At 53.8% G+C, this 27913-nt stretch overlaps 1 protein-coding gene across 11 annotated transcripts; it reads left to right on the top strand.

Moving 5' to 3' along the window:
* Positions 1 to 1899: 1899 nt before the first annotated feature.
* Positions 1900 to 21900, top strand: DDR1 (discoidin domain receptor tyrosine kinase 1). 11 transcript variants are annotated; one of them, XM_032140968.2, is made up of 21 exons: positions 1915 to 1990; positions 5394 to 5566; positions 6497 to 6552; positions 9577 to 9703; positions 9797 to 9899; positions 10091 to 10319; positions 11858 to 12005; positions 12267 to 12366; positions 12895 to 13081; positions 13189 to 13435; positions 13956 to 14051; positions 14160 to 14311; positions 15394 to 15559; positions 16353 to 16463; positions 17566 to 17810; positions 17970 to 18097; positions 18339 to 18557; positions 19035 to 19269; positions 19850 to 19999; positions 20118 to 20252; positions 20482 to 21900. In XM_032140968.2, the coding sequence occupies exons 4-21, from the start codon at positions 9619 to 9621 to the stop codon at positions 20623 to 20625; spliced, it is 2880 nt and encodes a 959-aa protein (XP_031996859.1). In that variant the 5' UTR covers positions 1915 to 1990; positions 5394 to 5566; positions 6497 to 6552; positions 9577 to 9618; the 3' UTR covers positions 20626 to 21900. The 11 variants fall into 11 exon arrangements, with proteins under 11 accessions (XP_031996858.1, XP_031996859.1, XP_058288409.1 ...); XM_032140969.2 differs by lacking the exon at positions 1915 to 1990 and having other exon boundaries at positions 5286 to 5566; XM_032140967.2 differs by lacking the exons at positions 5394 to 5566; positions 6497 to 6552 and having other exon boundaries at positions 1900 to 1990.
* Positions 21901 to 27913: the final 6013 nt, after the last annotated feature.

A 27913-nucleotide genomic window follows, 5' to 3' on the forward strand; every position in this document is an offset into this window, starting at 1 on the left:
CTTGTCTCCCAGGCTGGAGTGCAATGGCACTTTCTCGGCTCACTGCAACCTCCACCTCTCGGGTTCAAGCGATTCTTCTGCCTCAGCTCCCCAAGTAGCTGGGATTACAGGTACCCGCCACCATGCCTGCCTGATTTTTTTGTATTTTTAGTAGAGACAGGGTTTCACCATGTTGGTCAGGCTGGTCTTGAACTCCTGACCTCAGGTGATCTGCCTGACTCGGCCTCCCAAAGTGCTGGGATGATAGTCATGAGCCACTGCACCTGGTGCCCTATGCAAACTCTTATTTTATTATTCTTATTTTTTGAGACAGAGTCTCCCTCTGTCACCCAGGCTGGAGTGCAGTGGTGTGATCTCGGCTCACTGCAACCTCCACCTCTCAGGTGCAAGCGATTCTCCTGCTTCAGCCTCCCAAGTAGCTGGGGTTACAGACGCGCACCACCATACCCAGCTAATTTTTTTCTATTTTTAGTAGAGATGGGGTTTCACCACGTTGGCCAGGCTGATCTCGAACTCCTGACCTCAGGTGATCCACCTACCTCGGCCTCTCAAAGCAAACTCTTAATAACAACTGTTGTGGAATGACTTGGGAGGTGGCACTCAGAGATCCCAAGTGACACATGAGAAGTCCACAGAGAGAGATCATGTTAGTGGAGTTTGGATGGTCGCTTTTATCAGTGGGCCTGTACCTTACAGATGCTATCTCATTATCTTCTAAACAGACTCTGGGCCAGTGACCATTATCTCCCTCTTACTGATGTAGACTCAGCCAAGAGAAGCCAGATGGTGAGTCGGAACCTTAACCCTCCCTCTCAGATGCAGAGCCCTGCTTTCTCCCCTCCCATTTGATACTCTGCTTCCTCTTGCATGCTGTGAGAGGCGGCCTCGTTACTCCTCTTCCCTCCTCCAGTCCCTCCAAGCCTAATTCATCACCTTTGGCTTTGGAATCATAGTTTCCAAACCAAGGATTGTCTGAACATTGTCTGACAATGCCTTTTTTTTTTTTTTTTTTTAGGCAGGGTCTTGCTCTGTTGCCCAGGCTGGAGTGCAGTGGTGCAATCATGGCACACTGCAGCCTTGATCTCCCGTGCTCAGGTGATCCTCCCACCCAGCCTCCTGGTGCGCATCACTACGCCCAGCTAATTTTGGTATTTTTTGTAGCGATGGGGTTGTGCCATGTTGTCTAAGCTGGTCTCGAACTTCTTGGCTCAAGCGATCCTCCCTCCTTGGCCTCCCAAAGTGCTGGGATTATAGGCATGAGCCACCGCAACTGGCGCCATTGCCATTAGTATTTAAGAGGTGATGGTTTAGGCTTTGAAATTGGGGTTGTTTGTGAAAACTGAGAGTGCCTTTTGTTCTCAGATATTTCCTATGGCCATTGGTGTAATTGGAGGGAAGCTCTCGCCATATATAATATTTTCGAGGCAGCCAACTAAGAAACTGGGATTCTGGTTGTCTCCAGGGTGCAAAATCCTGGGAGAAGGAAGTGAATTCTCAGGGGCCCAGAAGGAGTCTCTAAAGGACCTCTGCCAGTCAATTCTAATCTCTCGTCTCCCACACAAATCAGCCCCTGCTTCTGCCTCTTTCTCCGTCTCTCCTAGATTCTCGCCCTCTGGAGGGCCTGAGCTCCTGGCCACCACCCCCAACGCTGCTTTCTGCTTCCTCTGCCTCCCTTCATCTCCTTTTGTCTGAGGTTTCTTTGTCTGGGGTATCCCTTTGGTTCTGTTTCACAGTTCTCAGCCTCCCCTCCCTTTCTCCACAGCCATGCTGCTCAGTCCCTCTCTGCGGGGGCCTAGAGGCTCGGTGAGGGGAACGGGACTTGGTTGCCATGGTCACATCGAAGCCAGCCGCAGCTGGCCCGGGCAGCTGCTCCTCCTGGGCCCGGGGCCCTGGACGCTCGGACAAAGCCAGGCAGCGTTGGCAGCCCCAGACCCGACCCCAAAGGCCTGAGACTGGGGTGACTGGGACCTAAGAGAATCCTGAGCTGGAGGTGAGAGGGGGGGAAGCCAGAGATGAACTGGGAGGGCAGGAGTGGGCACTGGAGCTGGGCCCTCCCCTTGTGGGCAGGGACCAGGCGGTCCCCGGCTGGAGGCTGGAAGTGTGTTGGGAGGAGGGGAGCGGCCCAGAGCTTGGCAGGGAGGAGGGGAAAGACAGGGAATAGAGCTGGGTGCCATGGTGTGGCAAATGGGCTGAGGGGCTACGGTGTCCCTGATGGGGGACCGTTGTCCAGAAACAGGTTCGATTCTTTGGGCCTCGTGTCCCCGTCTGTCCCGCAGGTGCCTCTTCCTTTCTCAGCCTTTTATACTTCTCATCTCCCCGTGTCCCTTAGCTTCACACTCTGCGTCCCAGTCTCCCTCCTCTTTCCCTCCACTCTCTGTTTCACTCCAGCCCCTTCTTCCCTTGTCCTTGCTTCTTGTCCCCTTGGTCTGTCTGCCCAGCTCTCAGGCCTCCTCAGTTCCCTGCCTTCCTCTCTTAGGAGTTTGTTTCCAACACTGTTTCCTTCCCGCATCCACTTCAGTTCCTTTATCCAGTTCAGCCCTTTTCTTCCCAAACTTCAGTCTCCCCCTCTGAGCCCCTGGGGCTCCCCACCTTTTGCTGTGTGGGCCCTGTCTTCACCCTCCTTTTCCTCCCTCAGACCTGTCTCCTCGGCCTTGACCTCAGTCCATCTCCTGTCTCTCTGGGAATTCCCTCACCACTGTCCCCATCTGACCATCAGCCTCCTCTCCCTCTTCTGGTCCCTCACCCCTTTCTTCCCCAACCATAGCTGAGCTGTTTCATCTCTCTCCCAGAGCTACATCATCTCAATCTCCTCCTTCGCTCCCTGGCCTCAGTTTCCAGTTTGTATTCAGTGGCATCAGGTCTGACTCAAACCCAAAGCCTTGTACACTCCTTCACCCTGCCCCCCACCCGTCGCTACTTACTCTCCCCAGCTGCTGACCCAGCCTGCTCCTCCAGAGGCAGCTGCAGCTCCTGGAAGGGGACCGCAGCTAGTGTATGTGTAGGGGCCCATCTGGTCCGTCCTCTTGCTCGCTGGTCGTGCTGGGCTTCCCTCCTGTGGCCAGGTGGTCTGCAGCTCTGAAGCTGCCTTCTCCCCTCTCCTACGTGCCTCGCCTCACATTTTTTTCAGCTGTTTCCCATTCTCTCCTTCTTGGGCAGCAGGCTGCCACTGGCTTGAAGGGGAGGGAAGCCCAGGATGGGAGGGGATGGTAGAGGGTCATTTGGGGGTTCTGGGGGACACAGGGGGCCTCTGGGGTTCGGAGTGATGCAGGATTTGTGGAATGGGCTCTGGGGACCACGGATGGGTAATCAGGCCCTCTTGGCCTTTGGTGCTGCTCTCTGGGCCCCAGGATGGCTGGGATTTCCCTCTCAGGCCCCTGGGAATCTCGGCTCCGAGTCCCGCATTCCAGCTGGCTCCAGCTCCCTTTCCGTTGTCACTTGACTCCACTGGGCCCCAGCCTTGCATCCCTCCCACTCCTCCAGCCTGGAGCTGGGGCGAGGGGGCATCACCACTAGGAATTTCTCCTGAGGCAGTGAGAAGAGGGGACAAAGGTTTCAGGACTCTCTAGCTCCTTCTGCTCTCCCCAGTGGACCCCTCTGTCTGGCACTGCCATACCACTTAGCTGGGGTCAGCGTGGGCCTGGGGTGTGGAATGTCCCACCAGGGTATGACGGGCTGTAGCTTGCCTGGCAGGCCTGTTGGGGCTTTCCCAGAGCACAGCTCCTGGAAGGAGGGGCTGCAGGCTGCCAGGTGAGGTGACTTGGGAAGACTTGGCCCCACCCCCAGGCTGGCCCCACCCCCAGTCCAGCGTCTCCTGGGCCTAGATTCCCCAGCTGCCGTCTCTGGAGGGGTAGGTGTTCTGGGGGAATCCCTGGGGGCTTGGTGGGACAGGAAGGCGGGAAGAAGCTGCTCTTCGAGTGACCCTGGGGCTGTCTGTTAGCAGGTCCCTCAGCCGTTGGAATGTCCTTGGGCTTCTGAACTAGTGCCCATGTGTGCCTCGGCCTTTCCCAAGGGCCAGCTTCTTCCTGGTAGTGCTTTTGTGTACTTGTCTGGTTGGGACTTCTTGTTTCTTTCTTGGGATTGTTGTCTGGGACTGCAAGCAGGGTATGTTTTTATCTACTGTGAGGTTCCTGGGGCGGAGATGTGCAGTGGAGCGAGACCTTCCTGTGACCGTGACATTGTCTAGGTGGTGAGCAGGTGTGGGGGTGTGGAGACAGGTGAGGGGCTGAGGTCGTGCTGAGTGGGGAAAAAGCACCTCCCACCACAAGCTGTTCTGTCCCACTCCACCCTCTGCCCAGCAGCTCTCTCAGTTGCTTTGCCTACTCAGTCTCACTGTGTCATCTTCCCTGGGTCTCTTGGTCCCCTTCGTTTTCACTGTGTGTGATTTTCACTGTGCCTCCATCCTTCTCCTGCTCCTCTTCTTCCTCCTCCCGACCACCCAACTTTGTCCTGGCCTCATTTTTGGCCTCTTCTGGCCAGTGATCAGACCCTCCGGCCCACTAGGGCCAGAGCTGGCTGGGCCTGAGGGAGCTTGGCCTGAGGACTCCTGAGTCCCCCTCCCACTCCACTCCGTTGGGAGCCCAGGGGAATCAGGGCCTGGGCGTCTGGACCCCAGGGTCCCTTAGAAGGCCCTGCAGAGGAACTGAGAGGAGAGGGTTAGAAGAGAGTGGGCCCGCCCTCAGGGTCTGGGGCCTTCCAGGTTGGGTCGTAGGGGCGGGAGCGCACAGGCTGCGACAGAGGAGCAAAGGTTGGTGGAGTGAGAAGAGCGGTCTGGGGCCTGGCTGGACAGGTGAGTCCTGAGGCCTGAGCTCTGCTCCCTTCTCTGGGCTAACTCCCGCAGCTGGGCTGGGCCGAGCCTGTGGGAACCTGCTTCTTCCTCTGTGCCCTGGGGCTGCTCCCCTTTGCCTCTCCCACCAGGAACCGAGCCCAGAAGTAGGAGGGGCGTCTTCCCCTCGTGGGCCCTGAGCGGGACTGCAGCCAGCCCCCTGGGGCGCCAGCTTTGGAGGTTCTCGTTTGGGGAAGCGGGGGTGGGCTGCGAGTGGGTGGAGGGGGCTGGGCGCGGAGCCGGCCGGGGGCAGCGGCACGGGCGGCTGGGCGGCCTGGGAGTGCCCAGGCGGGCTTGGCGGGCGGGTTACCCCGGGGAGGCCAGGCCGGGCGCTGGTGCGCGGGGTGGGCGTGGCGGGCGCGGGGCCTGGAGCGCGGCGCCGGGCGTGGGAGCCCCGGGACTACTGGGTCCGGGAGGGGGAAGGGAGGGCTGCGAGCCCGAACGCGCGGCGAGAAGGCCGAGGGGAGGGAGCGGAGCGAGGAGCGGGAGGAGGAAGGGAGGGAGCCGAGGCGAGGGGGAGGCGGCGCCTGGGCCCGAGCCGCCCCAGCCCTGGCTCCTCTCCCCGGAACAGGCCCCCGACAGCTGCTCGCGGGAGCCGCCTCCCGACACCCGAGCCCCGCCGGCGCCTCCCGCTCCCGGCTCCTGGCTCCTGGCTCCCTCCGCCTCCCCCGCCCCTCGCCCCGCCGCCGAAGAGGCCCCGCTCCCGGGTCGGACGCCTGGGTCTGTCGGGAAGAGCGATGAGAGGTAGGGAGAGCGGCGGTGGACCCCGCGGGCGGAGGCCTGGGGCTCTTGGGGTGGGGGCGCGCGGCGGCTCCTGCAGGGCGAGGGGCGGGGGAGGCAGGACGTCCCGGGCCACGCTTGGTCGTCCAGCTCTTCTAAGCCTCCCTGCCAGCCTCCCCGATGCTCTGGCTTACCATCTGAAAACCAGGGGCGGGGACTGGGGGGAGGTGAAGCCCCTGACCTCCCAGAAAGAGTTTTGAGCCTCCAGCATCGAGGCAAGTCCCCCGTCACTCAGTGTGAAGGAACTGAGCCCCGGGAGGAGGTGCTCCTGTGCAGCCCCACTGAGTCAGCTCATCTATCGCCTGGAGAGCCGGGCCTGCCCTCCACCTGGCCAGTCCCTGCGGGCATCTACTAACTGCTAAGCCTCCGCTCAGCCAACACCCAGTTGGTCAGTCTGGTCACAGTCCAGCAAAAAGAGAGACTGCCACTCTAACCCACCAGTGACACCACTCTTCCCGGCTGGATGGTCAATTGGCTCTGGCATGAGAGAATGTCACTGCCGGTGAACGCCAGTCTCAGGGTCCCACCCCCCACGCCTGGCTCTTGGCTGAACATTTCTTCCCAGCACTTCCAGCAGCCAGAGGCAGGCGCCCAAGCTCGCTGGCTGTTGCTGAGGGCCTGTAGGTGTGTCCAGGACTGAGTGGTGTGGTGGAGACAGGTGAAAGGAGAGTGAGTGGAAAGACAGGGAAAGGCTGTTGTCCTTATTGCCACTCTTCCCACCCAGCGCCCACGTGTTCCCTGCCCCCTCGACGTCGCTCTGGCTTGGTCACCCATGTGTGTTAGAGGCTGGGCCCCAGTTCTCTGGGGATCTTGTGCCCAAGGGCCCGGGTGTGTGTGTCTCATGCTGTCTTCTGGTCACAGGAGCATGTGGTGTCTGTCATTTCATGTTCACAGGTGTCTGAAGATGGCTATTCACTGAGCGATGGGGTTGGACTTGAAGGAATGCCAAGGTGTGGACGGGTTGATGTATGCATGAGCTTCTGTGTTTGCTCTGTCTCAGAAACTCTGTGAGGGTTGTCAGAGACACTGAGAGGGGGGTGTGTGCATGCCACATTTAGCCTCACTGTTTACGGCCAGTTCAGTAAGTTTGTGTGTCTCACCGTGTATGTGTGTGTACAGAGCTGTGTGGGTGTTGTCTGAGTGGGACGTGGGGGTTGGGAGAGAAGCGTGAAGGGCTTGAGGCAGGGTGGCCTGGCCCCTGGTTTGTCTTTGGTTGTAATGGGGTGGAAGGGTGTGGGATTGGGGAAGGTCTTCTGGGCCTGTCCTCTCTTGCCCTCTGTGTCTCTGACTATGGGCTGAAGACCCAGTGGAGAGAGATGAGGTGACTGGGGGTGTTGGAGAACAGACAGCCCAGATGTCTCTGTGCTTGTCTGTGCTCCTCTGCTTGGCTCTGCGCCCTGTGTTTCTGAGCCTGCTCTATTTACCTCTTGCATTGTGGCTCTCGCTCTGTCTCCGCCTGCCTCCTATCCTCTGCCTGCCTTTGTATCTCTGCCCCGGGCTCCTCTCGGCTCTGTGTGGCTCTGATGACTCATCTGGGATAGGCATGAAGGTTACTCAGGGGAACAAGAGCCCCGCTGTTCCCGAGAGAGGTGGGGGTGGACAGTGGCACCCAGGAATTCCGAGCCAGTCTCCTGGGACTCTGGCAGCCTGCTGCCCGGCGCTGGACCCTAAGGGACCAGGCATGATGCCTTCTGGTTCTAGCCTCTCCTTGATAACTGAGTGCCCCCCACAACTCAGTCGTCCCCCTCAGCTGCTGCTTCAGAGCTCTGGGGTCTCAGCTGCCTCTTACATTCCTGCCCTAGTGCATTGTGGGAGCAGCTGGAGGAGGACAAAGGGATGGGGGAGTATCCCCCACTCCTCCTACCTCCTGGGGTGACCTGCCTTCCTTGTCTTTAGACCCGCCCTCGTCTCCAAGGCAACTCAGCCTTTCCTCAGTCCCTCAGAGGCAGCCACCTTCTGGAAGTGGGAACTGGGGGGACTGGATGTCTGGGTCTCAGGAAGGCAGAGCAGGGATAACTGGGCCCAAGATGCCCTGAATCTGATAAGAGGTGGCAGTCGAGTCCCTCAGGACTCTAGGGCCTGGAGACTTCAGTGCAGGGCTCTGGGACCAGTACAGGTTAGGATAGCTTTTCCTGCAGCAGGGGACGGGAGAGTAGTTACTTGGGTTTGTAAGGAGATGCCATTTAGAATTGTTTTATGTGGGGTAAGCTTCCTGGGCCTGAGGAACAGAGTAGGGATTTTCAAACTTTAATGGGCACAGGTCACCTGGGAATTGTGTTAAAATGCAGATTCTGATTCAGCAGGTCAAGGGTGAGCCTGAGATTCTGATTTCTTCCATGCTTCCAGGTATTGCTGATGGTCCAGGGACCACCCTGGGCCTAGAGGGCTATAGCGGACAGTAAGACTAGAAGGTGCTGGGGTCCCCTTTGCCCTTCTCTTAGAATTCTGGACTCCTGTGTGGGAGGGCAGCAGGGTGAGCTGGTCCAGGCTTATCTGATGTTTAATTCTATCATATGCTCAACAAGGAATTGCCCAACCTTTCCTGGGACATATTTATTTTTTAAAAGTCAAAATGATTTTCATATTCTTTTACATATCATATGATTTTACATAAATGCATTTATGTTACAGGATTTAGAAAAATAGTACAATCAACCTGTCTTTTTAAATTTGCTTTCTTTTGCCCCATTCATGTTCACTCTTGTTATATTCTATTATATATTCTTTCCTTCTAGACATACACACAGGTATATATACAAACATGGGTGCTTGTTTATTCTGTTTTCAAAAGGTGGGATAATTTTTTATACTTCTGTAGCTTGCTTTTCATATTCAACAGATATACACGGAAATTACACAAAGTTAGGAATTTATTGCCTCTTTGTTACTTTTCATAGCTGCATAGTAGTCAATAAACCTTTTTTTTTAAATTCCAGCCTGTCCCCTGTGGGCATTCACATATCTTACAGATTTATGTCTTACAAAAGGTGCCATAATAAACATTTTTGAGGATCTTCTTTTTTATTTTTATTTTTCACTTTTTTTAAAGAGATGGGGTCTCACTATGTTGACCAGGCTGGTCTCTAACTCCTGGCCTCAAGTGATCCTCCATCTCGGCCTCCCAAAGTGCTGGGGTTACAGGCATGAGCCACCAGACCAAGCCCTGCACATATGTTCTTACTTCCTGGTGCTTCTCTCTCTGCATTTGGGTAGATTGTTAGGAGAGGGAATGCTGAGTTGAAGAGAATGTGCATTTTTAATTATAATAGACATTGCTAGATTGCTTTCCAAATAGAGGATAATACTCATTTCTGCCATCGAGCATGGTACCTCCCTTTTCATCACTTTCCACCACCTTTATATGTTACAGCCTTAAAAAAATATCTTGTCAATCTGCTTGGTATTTCCCTGAGGCCAGTGAATTTGACCATTAAAAAAAATGTTTGTTGGCAATTCGGCTTTGCTTTTCTGTGAAATGACTATTCACATTCTTTGGCTGTTTCTTTATTGGGTTACTTATATATTTTTTCTTGTCAGTTCCTAAGGGGCCTTAGTTTATTGTAGTTATTAAACCTTTTCCTGTTGTATGTGTTATAAACATTTTTTGCACACTTGTTTTTTGTTCTAAGCCATTGTTTATGGGGATATTTTGCCCATTCCTGATTGGAGAAATGGGGCTTTAGGAAGTTATTTAACTGATCGCTGCCCTAGTTTCTTCATGTGTTAAATATGGATAGTAATAGTATCTACCTTATGAAGTGACTGTGAAGATAAAATTATGGATTCTGTTTAAGGGTTTAGGCCAGTGTCTGGCACAGGGGAAGCATTCTAAAAATATAGCTGATGCTGTTAAACAATGACCATTGTTGTTGTTTTACTGTTATTATCCCCAAAGTGGCCCATTCTGTCTGTTGCTGTCAGCTATGACTCAGTCCCCTGATTAACTTACCCACCACCCATTTTATCCCCTGCAGAGATGCTGCCCCCACCCCCTTAGGCCTGAGGGATCAGGAGCTATGGGGCCAGAGGCCCTGTCATCTTTACTGCTGCTGCTCTTGGTGGCAAGTGGAGATGCTGACATGAAGGGACATTTTGATCCTGGTGAGGAGACTGAATCATGGGTCCCTGAGGGCCAGGGCTTGGGAGGTAGAGAGTTGGGGGCCTTGACCTGTTACATGCCTGCTTTTTACTCAGCCAAGTGCCGCTATGCCCTGGGCATGCAGGACCGGACCATCCCAGACAGTGACATCTCTGCTTCCAGCTCCTGGTCAGATTCCACTGCCGCCCGCCACAGCAGGTACTTGGCACACCTGGCACACCTGTAGCTGCCCCGAGGGGAGCTCTTGGGACCTCTACTTCCCCTCCAAGCCCTCTGCCCATGCCAGTGAAACCCCTGCAGTCTGAGGAGGTGAATGAAGTGGGGTTTAAGTACTGGAGATGGAGGCAGACCTGGGGCCAGATGTTCTCTGTGCCCCTCTTCACCCTCAGGTTGGAGAGCAGTGATGGGGATGGGGCCTGGTGCCCTGCAGGGTCGGTGTTTCCCAAGGAGGAGGAGTACTTGCAGGTGGATCTACAACGACTGCACCTGGTAGCTCTGGTGGGCACCCAGGGACGGCATGCCGGGGGCTTGGGCAAGGAGTTCTCCCGGAGCTACCGGCTGCGTTACTCCCGGGATGGTCGCCGCTGGATGGACTGGAAGGACCGCTGGGGTCAGGAGGTGAGGCTGGCAGGGGCAGCACCCAGAGGAGGTTGGCTCTCCTCACTTCCAGCTGTACTTTAAACACCACCTATATGCTGACGACTCTCCAGTTTATATCATCTCCAGCCTAAGCCTCTCAGCTGAGCTCCAAACAATATTGTAAACCTGGCCACCTTTTGGACTTCTCCACCTAGATGTCTTTTTTTTTTTTTTTTAACAGATGGGGTCTTGCTATGTTGCCCAGGCTGGTCTTGAACTCCTGGGCTCAGTGATCCTCCCACCTTAGCCTCCCAAAGTGCTGGGATTACAAGCACTGTAGCCAGCCAACTAGATGTCTAATGGTCATCTCAAACGTACGTTTAACTTCCCAAGCTGAATTTGATTCCCATTCACAACCTAAACCTGCTCCTCCCCTGGCATTCTCCAGCTCAGCAAGTGGTATCACCATTGCCTGGTTGCCTAGGCTATAAGCTAAGATGATATCCTTGATTCCTCTTTTTCTCTCACCTCCTTCCAAAGCATCAGCAGCCCAGTCTGTTCTACCTCCATAGTGTTCCTGAGTGCAGTCACTCCTCACCACTCCACTTCTACTGCCCTAGGCCACCTGCCCGCCATCTCCAGCTTAGATGAGTGCAGTAGATGCCAAATGCGTCTCCCTGCTTCTGCCCTTTTCTGCCTGGAGTCAAATCTCTACCCGGGGGGCGGCATCCAGTGGACCTTAGAGCATGTAAATCAGATACGTCACACCTAGCTGACACCCCCGTGCTGGCTTTCCACTCTGCCAGAACAAAAGCTGAGCCCCTAGCTGGTGCAGGATGCTCAGCCTGACCTGGCTCCTGCCTGCATCACTTGTTTCTTGCGCCTCCTTGGCCAGGCTGCCTTTCTTGTTGCCGGAACAAGCCAGGGCTCATTCCCACAGCTTCCGGACATTTTCTCTGTGCCTGCAAAGCTCCTCCCCGAAATAACCACAGGCTCTCCCTCACTCCATTCAGTTCTCTGCCAGGTGTCACCTCCTCAGAGGGCCTTTTCTGGCCACCCACTGCACTGCTTTGTCCATACTCCCTGCCTCTTGTTCTTCGCAGCTGTTTCCCCTGCTAGGATCTCAGTCCTGCAAGGGTGGGGAGTGACGTTCACCACTGAGAACGTGCCTGGCACAGAGCAGGCACTCAGCCAACTTCTGCTGAATGAACAGAGGGAATGGGCTGAAATGAAGGGGAAGCTGAGGCAGGGGTACAGGGCTGTGAGGATTGGGGAGAATCTGGGCACAATGGGATGATAGGCTTGGAGACAAATGGATGGAGCCAGGCAAGGAGAAGAGGGCAGCTGAGCCTGGAGTCTGAGGATGGAACATCAGAGCTGCGAGAGGGCCAGAGGTCTCAGCTGCAGATCTTCATTTCACCCATGCCTGGCTGTGCCCCACAGTGCTGTGTGCTCGGTGCCACCCCTCATGGGTCTCTAAGTGGCCACTGTGGACTGGGCCAGGGAGCAGCTGGTGACTGGGAAGTAAGATCTGACCTGGCCCCTGTCCCACCCACCCCCTGTTTCCTGGCCCACAGGTGATCTCAGGCAATGAGGACCCTGAGGGAGTGGTGCTGAAGGACCTTGGGCCCCCCATGGTTGCCCGACTGGTTCGCTTCTATCCCCGGGCTGACCGGGTCATGAGTGTCTGTCTGCGGGTAGAGCTCTATGGCTGCCTCTGGAGGGGTGAGTGGCTCAGCTCCCTGGGAATCTGTTTCCTGAGCGGGGGACTGGAGGGTGGGGAGTGTGGAGAATGGGCATCCAGGATCCCCTTTCTCCTGCTGGGAAGCTGTCACTCTGAGGAGGGGGCTAGCCAGCATCGTCTCCTCCATGCCAATGAGCCAGTGGAGGGATACGAGAAGGGACCTGAAACCTGCCCAGGCCTGATGCAGGGATGGGGGATGGAGCCTTCATGCCTCTGACCCCCGTCCTCTCACCCTGCCCCAGATGGACTCCTGTCTTACACCGCCCCTGTGGGGCAGACAATGTACTTATCTGAGGCCGTGTACCTCAATGACTCCACCTATGACGGACATACTGTGGGCGGGTAAGAAAGGCCCCTGCAGGATATGGAGTTTGGGGTGGGAGGCAGGACTCTGTGTGTGTGTGTGTGTGTGTGTGTGTGTGTGTGTGTGTGTGTGTAGGGGGGCTGGTAAGTAGGGTGGGGAGTGAGGTGGAAGAACTGAGAAGAGGGATGGGTTAGGTGGGGCCTCAAAGGGTAGGACTAGGGTGACCACTAGCCCATATGACACTGTACAAAAAAGGCACCCCTTTGCTAACACACATTGTTGGAAATTGCTGCAATAAATATGCACATCATAGATTGAAATGGTGCCCCTTAGAGGTGGTGCCTTTGTACTGGATGTGACCTGCAAAGTACCTGTGATAGTGCTGGGGTAGGGGTGGAGAGAAGAGAAGGGCCAGCTGCATGAGTGTGAGGTGGGGTGGGAATGGGACTAGTGGACAGGAGCCAGGCTGGCCAGGCCACTGTGCCGGAGGCTGGTGGGGCAGAGTGCCTGGATGTCAAGACCCTCTTCCCTTCCAACCTCCTCTTCCTTGGTCCCCTCTTCTCCAGACTGCAGTATGGGGGTCTGGGCCAGCTGGCAGATGGTGTGGTGGGGCTGGATGACTTTAGGAAGAGTCAGGAGCTGCGGGTCTGGCCAGGCTATGACTATGTGGGATGGAGCAACCACAGCTTCTCCAGTGGCTACGTGGAGATGGAGTTTGAGTTTGACCGGCTGAGGGCCTTCCAGGCTATGCAGGTGAGTGAGTCCGGCTCTCGAGGAGGGCTCTGAAGCCATGTGGGGTACCGTTGGGGTGCCCCCAGCACGCCTAGCCTTGACCCTGTGCCCTCTTCCCTTCCCCCCAGGTCCACTGTAACAACATGCACACGCTGGGAGCCCGTCTGCCTGGCGGGGTGGAATGTCGCTTCCGGCGTGGCCCTGCCATGGCCTGGGAGGGGGAGCCCATCCGCCACAACCTAGGGGGCAACCTGGGGGACCCCAGAGCCCGGGCTGTCTCAGTGCCCCTTGGCGGCCGTGTGGCTCGCTTTCTGCAGTGCCGCTTCCTCTTCGCAGGACCCTGGTTACTCTTCAGTGAAATCTCCTTCATCTCTGGTAAGCCCTGGAGTAGCTCAGTCCCCAGTCCCTGAAATTGACAACTGATTTCATTCCTAACCCTGCAGTGTCCCTAAAATATTCATTCCTTGCATCATATCTACCCATCACCCACCGAAACTTCTCAATTAGGGGTGCCCCAAATAACTTGAGCCCCTTTCTGCCTCTTGTTCTCTGCGTATCCGTCTTTTCCTTTGTAAGCCCCTTGCCCATGACTATTATTGAGCCACTGTGACAGTACTGGTTGTTAAAATATTGAAATACTTCTGTATTTGTTGAGAAATAGCCTCTTCTCTAAGCCTCCAGATACCTGTCCTCCGCTCCCCACAATCCAGCAACTATAGGGTTAACACCCACCACAGCTGGGGACTTCCAGGACCCTGCTCCCCCAGCCCCCACTGGTCAGTGGTTGTCTGTTGAGAATCACCCATGCTTCTGCTCCTTTGCACAGCAATCCACTGCCTCCCTTGGGTCTCCTCCTCATTTACCTCCCTCCTTTCTTTTTGTTCCTTCTTCCCAGATGTGGTGAACAATTCCTCTCCGGCACTGGGAGGCACCTTTCCGCCAGCCCCCTGGTGGCCGCCTGGCCCACCTCCCACCAACTTCAGCAGCTTGGGTGAGCAGTCTTGGGTGGGCGTGTGGACCCTCTGCACCCTTCTCCCTGGGCCTCCCCCTCGGCTAGGGTGGGACCCTCCTGTGGTGCTGACCCTGCTGCCTCCACTAGAGCTGGAGCCCAGAGGCCAGCAGCCCGTGGCCAAGGCTGAGGGGAGCCCGACCGCCATCCTCATCGGCTGCCTGGTGGCCATCATCCTGCTCCTGCTGCTCATCATTGCCCTCATGCTCTGGCGGCTGCACTGGCGCAGGCTCCTCAGCAAGGTGGGCACAGCCGCGGCATGTGGAGTGGCGGGGGGAGGCCAGGCCCCGGCACGAGCCAGGGTCCAGTGGGACCTGCAGGGCACAGCCCACTAGCATCCCAAGAGGAGGGCTTAGTAAAGAGACCACTTACACCATGTCAAAGAGGGTATGGGGCTCACAAGGAGGGCTGCTCCCCAGCTCCGGGTCTGCTCAGCCGAGAGGAGCAAATACCATGACCCAGAGGAGAGAGTCTGTGGAGAGGGCACCTTGACAGGGGCAGGAGACTTTGGTCCTGGGATGCAGCTGGCCCATGTCTAGCACTCAGGGAGAGCCTGGGAGAATAGATGCCCTGACCTCACTTTCTGCCCCAAACTCCTGCCAGGCTCCTCTCTGGCCAACCCAAACCAGGCCTGTTGGTGCAGTCTACACTGGTCAGCCTTGGGGCAGAAGCAGGGTGGAGACAGGCAGAGAGTGGGGTTGGAGGGGCAAAGGGAAGACGTCTGGCACACCCCAAGCCATGTCTTCCGGCTGGAGTCCAATGGCAGTAATATACATTAAGGTTGATGACTGGACACGGTGGCTCATGCCTGTAATCCTAGCACTTTGGGAGGCCGAGGGGGGAGGATCACCTGAGGTCAAGAGTTCGAGACCAGCCTGACTAACATGGTGAAATCCCATCTCTACTAAGAATACAAAATTAGCCAGGCATGGTGGCTCATGCCTGTAATCCCAGCTACTCGGGAGGCTGAGGCTTGAATCTCTTGAACCTGGGAGGCGAAGGTTACAGTGAGCTGAGATCGTGCCATTTCACTTCAGCCTGGGCGACGAGCAAAATTCCATCTCAAAAAAAAAAAACCAAAAACAAAAACAATGGTTGATAGTTATGGACTGGGCAGATGAGGGTTGGAATCTCACTGTGGGACAGGGAAGTCACCTCCATGCTCTTGAGCTTCCCCTTCTCTACCTGTAAGATGGTGCTGATAGTATCTACAGCTGTAGGGCTCTTGTGAGGGCTAAGGGAGGGAACGCAAGGATGGACACAGCAGAGGGCCAGGTCGTGTGTGCTGAGCAACACGGGTGACGCCTCCCATCCCCATGACAAGGCTGAACGGAGGGTGTTGGAAGAGGAGCTGACGGTTCACCTCTCTGTCCCTGGGGACACTATCCTTATCAACAACCGCCCAGGTCCTAGAGAGCCACCCCCGTACCAGGAGCCCCGGCCTCGTGGGAATCCGCCCCACTCCGCTCCCTGTGTCCCCAATGGCTCTGGTAAGACCTGCCTTGTTCCAGTCGCACCTCTGTCCTCTCTGCTGTTTTCTTATTGTATCCCTTTCCCATTCTCTTTTTTTCCTGTCTTCCCCAGTTTCCACTTGTTTTCTTCTTTCTGTGCCCCTGGTTACTGTCTATATCACTCTTTGTCCCTACCATGCAGTCTCTCTCAAGAGTTCCCCATGTATTGCCCATAGTCCCCTGTGGTCCTATCTTGTCTGTGTCCCACAGACATCTCTCTATCTTTGTTGTACCCTCTCATTGTGTCTCCCTGGCACCTCCGCTTTGTATTAGACTCACCATGTTTGTTCCTTCTATCCATCCATCCTCCATCACCCATTCTTCCATCCATAGTCATACATCCTTGCATCCATCCATCAATCTTCCATCATCTATCCTTCTATCTATATTCATAAATCTATTCATCCATCCATCAATCTTCCATCATCTATCCTTCTATCTATATTCATAAATCTATTCATCCATCCATCCACCCACCCATATCCATCATTCATCTATCCATCTATATTCATACATCCATCTTTCCATCTATTATCCATCCATCCAACAAAACATCTGTTTACCATCCATCCATCTATTCATACGTCCCATCTGTCCGTGCATTCATTATCCAGCCAGCCGTCCATCACTCTGCAGATCCTTGTTTTATCCTGTCTGTCTCTTAATGCAATCATCCCATCAGCCCTGGTCTTGCCCTATTCAAGGTCTCCCTGTCTGTCTAGCCTTGAGTCTCATCCCTTCCCCGTGTTTCCCCTCCTCCTTCTCCCGACAGCGTTGCTGCTCTCCAATCCAGCCTACCGCCTCCTTCTGGCCACTTACGCCCGTCCCCCTCGAGGCCCGGGCCCCCCCACACCCGCCTGGGCCAAACCCACCAACACCCAGGGTAAGCCCCTCTGCCCCTGGGCTCCGCCAGGCTCCCCATACCTCTACTGGGGCAGGGAAAAGCCCTCACACCTTGCACTTCCTCCTCTCCCCACTGTGGCCTATTTTGCTCTCCTGAGCTCCCAAGGAGGAAGCTCTTGTGCCCTTAGCTCATCTCTGCTGCTGCTTGCTCTTTTTAAAGGTCCCCCCCTTGAGCTGAGGAGTAGAAAGCTTACTGGTCCCCAACTCTTCTCCCTCCTCCTCTTCCACGCCATCTCTTCAGCTCTCCAGAGCTAGACAAGAGGTTGCTGTGGTGGCCCCAGACTATTGTAACTCCTCCTTTATTCTCCACTCTCTCTAGAGCTGTGAGGAGGAGGGCTCTCACCCTGGGTGTTTGCCCTCTCCCCAACGTGTCCTCTCTCTGCAGTCCCAGAGGTGAAGGCTCACGCCCCAACCCTTTCCATCTGCCCCTCCTCTCCTCAGTGTTGCCTTCTCATTGTGGCCCCTACCCCAGGGCTAAGAGGGGACAGCTCTGCTTCCTCTCTTGTCTGTAGACAACTTGTGTTGGGGCTGTGAGCAGCTGTTACCCTCCCTCCTCTCTGTGTGCCTCTATCTCTGCTTGTCGTTGAGCTTGGTGTGTTGGGTTGAAAGGGTTGGGAGGGCTTGGCCCCGGGGGAGCCAGGCTGAAAGTGACGGGAGAGCAGCTAAGTGAAGGGGAGGGAGCTGTGGTGAACGGGACAAGGGTTTAGAAGGTGGAGGGTGCCTGGATGCTGGGACCATCCTGAGGTGGGAGAATTTCTGGGGAGGAATTCTTCTTCCAGCCAAGATTTATCTCACAGTCTCTTGAGAGACCTTAGGGAGTTCCTAAAGAGTAAGACTTTATAACAGTTTTGCTCAGCCACATTCATTGCCTTGAAAACCTCTGGAATAGCTAACTCTCATCCCTTGCCAGTGTCTTCCTGGTTTGAGGTCGGTGCATGGAATACTGGGAAGATACAGCATAGACCCAGTCTCTCACTCGACCGGGAGACACAGGGCCCTCTGGGAGGCTGAGGTATGAGGAACTATAGCTCTCGGGCTGTTCCTGATGCCTCGTCCTGTCTTCTTTCCCCTCACCCCTGCAGCCTACAGTGGGGACTATATGGAGCCTGAGAAGCCAGGCACCCCGCTTCTGCCCCCGCCTCCCCAGAACAGCGTCCCCCATTATGCCGAGGCTGACATTGTTACCCTGCAGGGCGTCACCGGGGGCAACACCTATGCTGTGCCTGCACTGCCCCCAGGGGCAGTCGGGGATGGGCCCCCCAGAGTGGATTTCCCTCGATCGAGGCTCCGCTTCAAGGAGAAGCTTGGCGAGGGCCAGTTTGGGGAGGTAAGGAGGGTGCCTCCCCAGCCATCAGTAGTGTCTGGCCCTATTGGGTTGCTCTGATGCCATGCCTGCACATCCCCCTGGCCAGGAACCTTAGTCATTTGTGACTGTGTTAATCTGTTTGACCCTGTGACCGCCTAGCAAACGATCTTCTTTCTCCAGGTGCACCTGTGTGAGGTCGACAGCCCTCAAGATCTGGTCAGTCTTGATTTCCCCCTTAATGTGCGTAAGGGACACCCCTTGCTGGTAGCTGTCAAGATCTTACGGCCAGATGCCACCAAGAATGCCAGGTGAGGACCAGGGATGGCATGTGGAAGAAGGGAGGGGAGGCCGTGAAGAGTGGGGAGCCACCTAGAGAGAATAATGGCAGAGCCCAACAGAGGGGTGGCGTCTCTGGGAGGGGATTTGCATGTATGCTGGGGGTGGGGACGCCTGGTCTGCCTGAGGCGGGGCAGGGGGTGTGGTGGGGGCGCGGGGGAAGGTGCAGGCGGCCCACTCGGCATTCCTCTTCACCTTCTCCTTGTTCTCCAGGAATGATTTCCTGAAAGAGGTGAAGATCATGTCGAGGCTCAAGGACCCAAACATCATCCGGCTGCTGGGCGTGTGTGTGCAGGATGACCCCCTCTGCATGATTACTGACTACATGGAGAACGGTGACCTCAACCAGTTCCTCAGCGCCCACCAGCTGGAGGACAAGGCAGCTGAGGGGGCCCCTGGGGACGGGCAGGCTGCGCAGGGGCCCACCATCAGGTACCTGCTTACCCAGGCTGGGCTTTGCTGAGAATTCCCCAAGGGGATCTCCTCCTCTCCCCTCGCTTCCGCCTGGAGGAAAAGAGGGGAGCACGGGGGTGGGAAGGGAGGGAGAGATTCCAGGAGGGCCTGGGATAAGGAATGTGTGACAAGTTAACCCAGGAACATGGACAGAAAGGCTGGAGGTGACTACGCAAGAGTGGTGAAGGGACTTGGGCCCTGCCATGACGTCCCTTCTGCTTTCTCTCACCCTCGCTCCCCTCTGAGTCCAGACTGGGGAGCACAATAAAAGAAGAGCCCCCTAGTGTTGGCCAGGCCTGGGAGATTGAGAGGGAAGTGGCCCTTGGCCTCCCGTGGGCGTTCCACCTCCGCATGGGGAGCCGGAGTGACCAGGCCCGGGAAGTGGGCTCTCTCTCGTCTCCTGGATGGGAATCTGCGAAGCTGCCCCCAGTGACCTTCTGTCGGTTCCCTTCTCAGCTACCCAATGCTGTTGCATGTGGCAGCCCAGATCGCCTCCGGCATGCGCTATCTGGCCACACTGAACTTTGTACATCGGGACCTGGCCACGCGGAACTGCCTAGTTGGGGAAAATTTCACGATCAAAATCGCAGACTTTGGCATGAGCCGGAACCTCTATGCCGGGGACTATTACCGTGTGCAGGGCCGGGCAGTGCTGCCCATCCGCTGGATGGCCTGGGAGTGCATCCTCATGGTGAGCAGCCCGAGGACAGCCAGGTTGGGGCAGGGCAGGTGGGAGAACACTGGCCGCCACTAGCAGCCCTGGTCTTCATCAGTCACACACTTTCTCTGGGTTGCATTTTACAGAATCTCATCTGTAAAATGAGGTTCTCCTGGCCCAAGGGACTGGGGAAAGCAGGAGCTGCAGTGTGATGGGCAAGAGTCTAGGAGCCAAAAGTGGGTACTGGGGATGGAGACAGGGTGGTAGAGAGCTCAAGAGACGAGGTTGGGGGAGGAAGCTGGAGATAGAAGGGGTTGGGTAGGGAGACTGAGGGTCAGGACCAGAAAGTGGGGGTGGATGGAGAGGAAGGAGGAGCAGAAAGAAGAGGTGGGCCAGGGCCCTGGAGAGAAGACCAGAGCATGGAGAGGAAAGGCAGAGCCCCAGGGAGAGGAGTTGGAAAAGGTGGCCAGTGGAGGAGAGTGGAGAGCCTGGCGTCAGGAGGGATCAGGCCTGAGTGGAGCCCAGAGTGGATCTGGGGCTTCCCACAGGAAGGGAGGAGGGTCTATGTTGCCTGATGTCCCTGTCTGTTTTTGCTGCCTTCTCTGCATCCCAGGGGAAGTTCACGACTGCGAGTGACGTGTGGGCCTTTGGCGTGACCCTGTGGGAGGTGCTGATGCTCTGCAGGGCCCAGCCCTTTGGGCAGCTCACCGACGAGCAGGTCATCGAGAATGCGGGGGAGTTCTTCCGGGACCAGGGCCGGCAGGTCAGAGTGGAGGAGAGGGAAGATGGGTCTGAGGCGGGGGACAGAAGGGGCAGAGTTGTCATCTTGGAGACTAAAGAATATTTGTTCCCTGACTCTCATCCATACTGCCACAATGCAGGTGTACCTGTCCCGGCCGCCTGCCTGCCCACAGGGCCTATATGAGCTGATGCTTCGGTGCTGGAGTCGGGAGTCTGAGCAGCGACCACCCTTTTCCCAGCTGCATCGGTTCCTGGCAGAGGATGCACTCAACACGGTGTGAATCACACATCCAGCTGCCCCTCCCTCAGGGAGCGATCCAGGGGAAGCCAGTGACACTAAAACAAGAGGACCCAATGGCACCTCTGCCCTTCCCCTCCCGACAGCCCATCACCTCTAATAGAGGCAGTGAGACTGCAGGTGGGCTGGGCCCACCCAGGGAGCTGATGCCCCTTCTCCCCTTCCTGGACACATTCTCATGTCCCCTTCCTGTTCTTCCTTCCCAGAAGCCCCTGTCGCCCACCCAGCTGGCCCTGTGGATGGGATCCTCTCCAACCTCTAGCCATCCCTTGGGGAAGGGTGGGGGGAAATATAGGATAGACACTGGACATGGCCCATTGGAGCACCTGGGCCCCACTGGACAACACTGATTCCTGGAGAGGTGGCTGCACCCCCAGCTTCCTCTCCCTGTCACACACTGGACCCCACTGGCTGAGAATCTGGGGGTGAGGAGGACAAGGAGGAGAGGAAAATGTTTCCTTGTGCCTGCTCCTGGACTTGTCCTCAGCTTGGGCTTCTTCCTCCATCACCTGAAACACTGGACCTGGGGGTAGCCCCGCCCCAGCCCTCAGTCACCCCCACTTCCCACCTGCAGTCTTGTAGCTAGAACTTCTCTAAGCCTGTACGTTTCTGTGGAGTAAATATTGGGATTAGGGGGAAAGAGGGAGCAATGGCCCATAGCCTTGGGGTTGGACATTTCTAGTGTAGCTGCCACATTGATTTTTCTATAATCACTTGGGGTTTGTACATTTTTGGGGGGAGAGACACAGATTTTTACACTAATATATGGACCTAGCTTGAGGCAATTTTAATCCCCTGCACTAGGCAGGTAATAATAAAGGTTGAGTTTTCCACAACTGTGTGAGTGGGTTCCTTGGGAATTTGGCAACTCTGCCTCCTGCACCTCCCTCTGAACCCACTTCCCATCTTCCTTTTTTCCTCCCTCTCCCCATTCCATTTGCCATCACCTATTGTGCCCAGCATTGTTTCTGTTTCTGCATAATCCAAGCCTTTGCCTGTGGGACCTCAGGAGATGCATGAATGTCTGAGTGCATGACCCTTCTCAACTCAGAGGGGTGCTCTGGCGGAGGCCTGGAAGGAATGCAGTCAGGCCAGGGGTGCTGAACCTTTTTTGTGCCATAAACCCCTTTAGCAGTCTGTAGAGGTCTACTGAGTCCTCAGAATTAGGTTTTAAAACTTATAAAATGGGCCAGGCGCAGTGGCTCACCCCTGTAATCCCAGCGCTTTGGGAGGCTGGGGTGGGTAGATCACTTGAGGCCAGGAGTTCGAGACCAACCTGGCCAACACAGCAAAACCCCATCTTTACTAAAGATACAAAAATTAGCAGGGCGTGGTGGCATGTGCCTGTAATCTCAGCTACTCAGGAGGCCGAGGCAGGAGAATTGCTTAGAACCCGGGAGGTGGGGGTTACAGTGAGCTGAGATCACACCACTGTGCTCCAGCCTGGGCAACAGAGTGAGACTGTCTCAAAAACAAAACAACAACAACAACAAAACCGATCAAATGTATAGGATTATAAGGGAAACCAATGGAAACAGTTTACCAAAATGCTAAAAAATTATGAAACTAATGTGCTTCTTTTTAATGTATTTAATAACAAGATCTAAAAACAGGTGTAATAAACTACTGACATTTTCCAAATACTAATGAGCATAAGCCATATTTGAGATTTCTACAACAATCACAGTGAGACATAAAAGTAGCTGTGGTGTCAATTAGTGACAAGTCACAGATACTGCTAATACTACTGGTGGTTTTACCCATATTCATAATTGGAGGAAATGCTAAGTTTCTATTAGAGGTTAGTAAAAGGTGTAGTTTCTTTTTCTTGCCCAAATTCTAGAACCCATCTGGCTCCCCAGGGTCTGGAAATCCCAGGGGAGAATCCCTGGGTTATGCGGATGAAGTGTGCAAATGCCCCACTGGGGGTGGAGGATGGGTTGTTAGAATGGAAACCAGAACCAGAAACCAGAATCAAGAGCCTCAGTTATCTCAGAGGCTTGGAAGGATGAGCTGCAACCACCAAGTGAACAATTAAAGGGTTCAAATTTGTTTGGAAAGAAAAAATCGGCCAGTGGGGTGGCTCATGCCATGTAATCTCAACAGTATGGAAAGCTGAGGTGGGAGGATTTCTTGAGCCCAGGAGTTTCGAACCAGCCTGGGCAAAATAGTGAGCCCACTCTGGCCCCCATTTATACATATATATATAAAATTAGCTAGGCTTAGTGGTGTGCACCAGCAACTCGGGAGGCCAGTGTGGGAAGATAACTTGAGCCTAGGAGGTTGAGGCTGCAGTGAGCCATGATTGCATCACTTCACTCCAGCCTGGGTGACAGAGCAAGACCCTGTCACAAAATAAAAAGAAAATTAAAAAAAAAGTCAGTTGCAGGGATGGGACAAGGCAGACCCATCTTGATGGCCATTCATGTGACATAAAGACCCTGGGGTTTTGGTTGATGATATTCACAAAATGAGCCAATTGGATAATGAGGATCACAATAAAGATAAATCAATGTGAAGTTGAATTAATAGGCCCTTGGTCATGAATCTAACAGTCCTGCTAAAACCTACACAGGTCAAACCACTGTGCACTATGATTTAAATTGTGCACCGATAGGTTAGAGTTTAGAGGCCAGATCCCAGAATAATGAGCAATGGAAGCCACGGCAGTGAGCCTGATAACCCAAACCTCTGAGCCCAGAACTGTCTTTCAAGCAGAAATACCTGGAGTTAATTTTTTTTTTTTGAGACTGGGTCTCGCTCTCTTGCCCAGGCTGGAGTGCCATGGCGCAATCTCAGCTCACTGCAACTTCCGCCTCCTGGGTTCAAGCGATTCTTCTGCCTCAGCCTCCCAAGTAGCTGGGATTACAGGTGTGCACCACCATGCCCGGCTAATGTTTTTGTATTTTTAGTAGAGACGGGGTCTCACCGTATTGGCCAGGCTGGTCTCAAACTCCTGAGCTCATGATCCGCCCACCTCAGCCTCCCAAGGTGCTGGGATTACAGGCGTGAGCCACCGCGCCCAGCCCCACCTGCAGTTAATTTAAAAGTCAGGCCCTGCTTGTCCAAACCTGCTTCTCCTCCACAGTCTACTGACTCAGTGAATGGCAGCATCATCCACTTAGCTGCACAAGCCACACAAGGTGGCATCCCCGAGCTCCTTCTCCCTTACCTTCCACCTCCCAAGTCCAGTCTAGCACAAAGCGCTGTTGATTGTGCCTCCCAAATCTCCCTGGAACTTGTCATCTCTGTCTCCATCGCCCTCCTGGCACATGCTGCCTCCATCTTGCCTGGACTCCTGTAGTGGTCTCCCAGCTGTCACCCAGATCTGCCTCTGCTCCTCTCTGGGTTGTTTTCCGCCCTGCAACCACAGTTATCTTTAAAACACACAAATCTGACCCTAATCTTTCATTTCAAATCAAGCAGTGGCTTTTCATTACTCTTAAAATGAAGAACAAGATCCTTCTGGCCAAGGTTGGCCCCCACATACCTCTCTAGCATCCTCCCCCACCCGCTTGCTCTCCTCTGTGCGCCACTGGCCTTCTTTCAGATTCACCCAATGGGCCACAGTACTTCCTGCCACGTGGCCTTCGGGGCATGCCGTTCCCTCACCTGGAACAATGTTCCCTGCAGTCTGCGCCTTGTTAACTCCTGCTTGCCCTTCAGCAGTCTTTCCTGACTTCCCCAACCAGGTCAAATCCCCTACTGATAATCTCAGAGCACATGAATCTCTTCTTTGTAGCACTTATTACGTGTGTAATTTTACATGTATTTGTGCGTAGTTTTTACATGTATTTGTGTGTAATTTTACATGTCTTTTTATACTTGCCCCTCCCACTAAACTATAAGTTGCACGAGGGCAAAATCTTGGAACACAGGGCTCAATATTGGTTGAAAGAAAGAATTGTATCAAATATCTGATGGACTAACATAGATTCTATGTAGTTACAGAACTAGAACTAGGATTAATAAGTGAAAGTTACAATAATGATGATAATATATTACTGAGCACCCACTGTATACCAGGTATTGAAATTACTACATATCTTACTTAATACAATATATGAAGTAGTTAAAATTATTTCACAGAGAAGACAATTCTGTTAGGTTAAGCAACTTGCCCACAGTAGCACAGTCAGTCAACAGTAAAGCCGGGCATGGTGGTTCATGCCTGTAATCCCAACTACTCGGAAGGCTGAGGCACAAGAATCGCTTGAATCTGGGAGACAGAGATTGCAGTGAGCCAAGATCATGCCACTGCATTTGGCCTGGGTGACACTGTAAGACTCTGTCCCCTCACCCCCTCCAAAAGAGGTGTGCCTATTTCAGTTTTTTTTTTTTTTTTTTTTTAATTTGAGACAGAGTATCATTTTGTTGCCCAGTCTGGAGTGCAATGGTGTGATCTCAGCTCGCTGCAACCTCCATCTCCAGGGCTCAAACAACCCTCCTGCCTCAGCCTCCCAAGTAGCTGGGCCTACAGGCATGCACCCTCATGCCCAGCTAATTTTTGTATTTTTTGTAGAGACAGGGTTTCACCATGTTGCCCAGGCTGGTCTCAAACTTCGGGGCTCAAGCGATCTGCCTGGCTTGGCCTCCCTTCAAAGTGCTGAGATTATAGGCATGAGCTACTGGACCTGGCCTCAATTTTCAGCAAAAGTGTATGAGTATGCTCCTATACCCTGGCCAACATTGAGGTTGTCAATTCTTAATTTCTTTTTTGCTAAACTTTTATATTTTAATTTTATTTATGTATTTATTTTTAGATAGAGTCTTGCTCTGTTGCCCATGCTGGAGTGCAGTGATGTGATCTTGGCTTGCTGCAACCTCAGCCTACTGGGTTCAAGCGATTCTCCTGCCTCAGCCTCCCAAGTAGCTGGGATTACAGGCGCCTGTCACCACGCCAGCTAATTTTTGTGTTTTTAGTAGAGACAAGGTTTCTACTAAAATGTTGACCAGGCTAGTCTGGAACTTCTGACCTCAGGTGATCCACCTGCCTTGGCCTCCCAAAGTGCTGGCATTACAGGCGTGAGCCACGGCGCCTGGCCTATATATTTATTTTTAAGAGAGAGTCTAATTCTGCGGCCAGGCTGGAGTGCAGTGGTGTAATTGTAGCTCACTACAGCCTTGAACTGCTGGACTCAAGCGATCTTCCTACCTCAGCCTCCTGAGTAGCTAGGACTACAGGTGTGTGCATACCCAGCTAATTTCTTTTTCTCTTTTCTTTTTTTCTTTCTTTCTTTTTTCTTTTTTTTCTTCTTTTTTTTTTTTTTTTTTTTTTGAGACGAAGTCTCGCTCTTGTCCCCCAGGCTGGAGTGCAATGGCGCGATCTCGGCTCACTGCAAAATCCACCTCCCGGGTTCAAGCGATTCTCCTGCCTCAGCCCCCCGAGTAGCTGGGATTATAGGCACCTGCCACCACGCCCGGCTAATTTTTTTATTTTTAATAGAGACGGGTTTCACCATGTTGGCCAGGCTGGTCTCGAACTCCTGATCTCGGGTGATCCACCCGCCTCAGCCTCCCAAAGTGTTGGGATTACAGGCGTGAGCCACCGTGCCCAGCCAATTTTTTGATTTTTAAAACATTTCTGATATTCTGTTTAACTTTCTTTTTGCTTTGGCCAATCTTTCTCTTTCCTTCTTTCCCCCTCCCTCCCCCTCCCTTCCTCTCCCCTCCCCAGTTCTCTCCTCCCCAATTCTCCCCTGTCCTCTCCTCTCTTCCCCTCTCCTTTTGGGACAGGGTCTCACACTGTTGCTTGGGCTGGAGTGCAGTGGTGCTATGATTGCTCACTGCAGCCTCAATCTCCTGGGCCCAAGTGATCCTTCTACCTCAGCCTTTCGAGCAGCTGGGACTGCAGGAGCACACCACTACACCTAGCTAATTTTTGTTTTGTTTTTGTAGAGATGGAGTTTCTGTATGATGCCCAGGCTGGTCTGGAACTCCTGAGCTAAAATGATCCACCTTCTTTGGCCTCCCAAAGTGTTGGGATTACAGGCCTGAGCCACCCCACCAGGCCTCTTTCTTTTCTTTTTCTTTTCTTTCTTCTTTTTTTTTTTAAGCTGCTCCTTGCTGAGCAGGGCTAACTAGTAAGCAGTGGTCTGTCCCAATCTTTCTATTATGTTTCTTTTTCTTATTGCTTTGTAACAGCTTTTTGTATTTTGTTTATTTCATCAACCATTTCTTCCTAGATTGTAAATTGTCTTTCAACCTTACCTAAAGTTTGCCATAAAGAAGCTTTGTCAATTTTTAGCTGTTCTTTGAAGATTTTAAAACATTAATTGCTAAAAAAACAGGGACAACAGAAAACATGGGTGGGCTACAAAGTATGATGAAGTCTTACATAGTCATTACCATTTTGATCCCTGGTCTCTTGCAAATGTGCTTCAAATCCCAGCTTGGGCACTTGCTGTCTGATTGTAGGGATTTTTTTTTTAATTTTTTTTTCTTTTTCTTTTTTTTTTTTTTTAGAGATGGGGGTCTCAGGCTGGACGCAGTGGCTCACGCCTATAATCCCAACACTTTGGGAAGCTGAGGCAGGTGGGTCACCCGAGGTCAGGAGTTTGAGACTAGCCTGGCCAACATGGTGAAACCCTGAGACCAGCCTGGCCAACATGGTGAAACCCTATCTCTACTAAAAATACCAGAATTAGCTGGGCGTGGTGGTGCACACCTGTAGTCCCAGCTACTTGGGAGGCTGAGGTAAGAGAATAGCTTGAACCCGGGAGGCTGAGGTTGCCATGAGCTGAGATCATGCCACTGCACTCCAGCCTGGGTGACAGAGTGAGAGACTCTGTTTCAAAAAAAAAAAAAAAGAGAGAGAGATGGGGGTCTCACTCTGTCACCCAGGCTGGCACAATCATAGCTCACTGTAGCCTCAAACTCCTAGTCTCAAGTGATCCTCCTGCCTCAGTCTCCCAAGTAGCTGGGGTCACAGCTCTGAGCCACCTCGCCAAGCTGCAGGCAAATTTTTTAATCTCGCCAGGCTCCCGTCTTCCAGTCTATAAAATGGGAATAACAAAATCTGCTTATAGGAATTTGGGGAAACGTGGAGTTCTGGGTTTGGGTGAAGACCTCTGCCTTTCTCTGTAGTAGGTTCATAAATCAAATCAGAGCAAATAGTTGGTGTCTTAAAAACTGTATTTATCTGGGTCTTCTAAGTAAACGGTTTGAGGAGTGGTGGAGGCAGAAATTAAGATTTACTGTGTACTTAGGGCCAAGTAAGGTGCACTGGATCGTGTTAATCGTTAACTCGTGGAAACCGTCCGGAGTGTGAATCCCCTTCCTCCCCTCCCCTCCCCTGCCCTCTCCTCTCCTTTTTCTTTTCTTTTCTTTTTTTTGAGACGGAGTTTCGCTCTTGTCGCCCAGGCTGGCGTGCAATGGCATGGTCTTGGCTCACTGCAACCTCCGCCTCCAGGGTTCAAGCGATTCACCTGCCTCAGCCTCCCGAGTAGCTGGGATTACAGGTACCCGCCACCACGCCCGGCTAATTTTTGTATTTTTAGTAAAAGCGGGGTTTCACCATTTTGGCCAGGCTGGTCTCAAACTCCTGACCTCGGGTGATTCGCCCGCCTCGGCCTCCCAAAGTGCTGGGATTACAGGCGTGAGTCACCGCGCCCGGCCCGGAGTGTGTATTATCCCAAT

Source organism: Hylobates moloch, unplaced genomic scaffold, assembly GCF_009828535.3.
Source record: "Hylobates moloch isolate HMO894 unplaced genomic scaffold, HMol_V3 SCAFFOLD_20, whole genome shotgun sequence".
NCBI lineage: Eukaryota > Metazoa > Chordata > Mammalia > Primates > Hylobatidae > Hylobates > Hylobates moloch.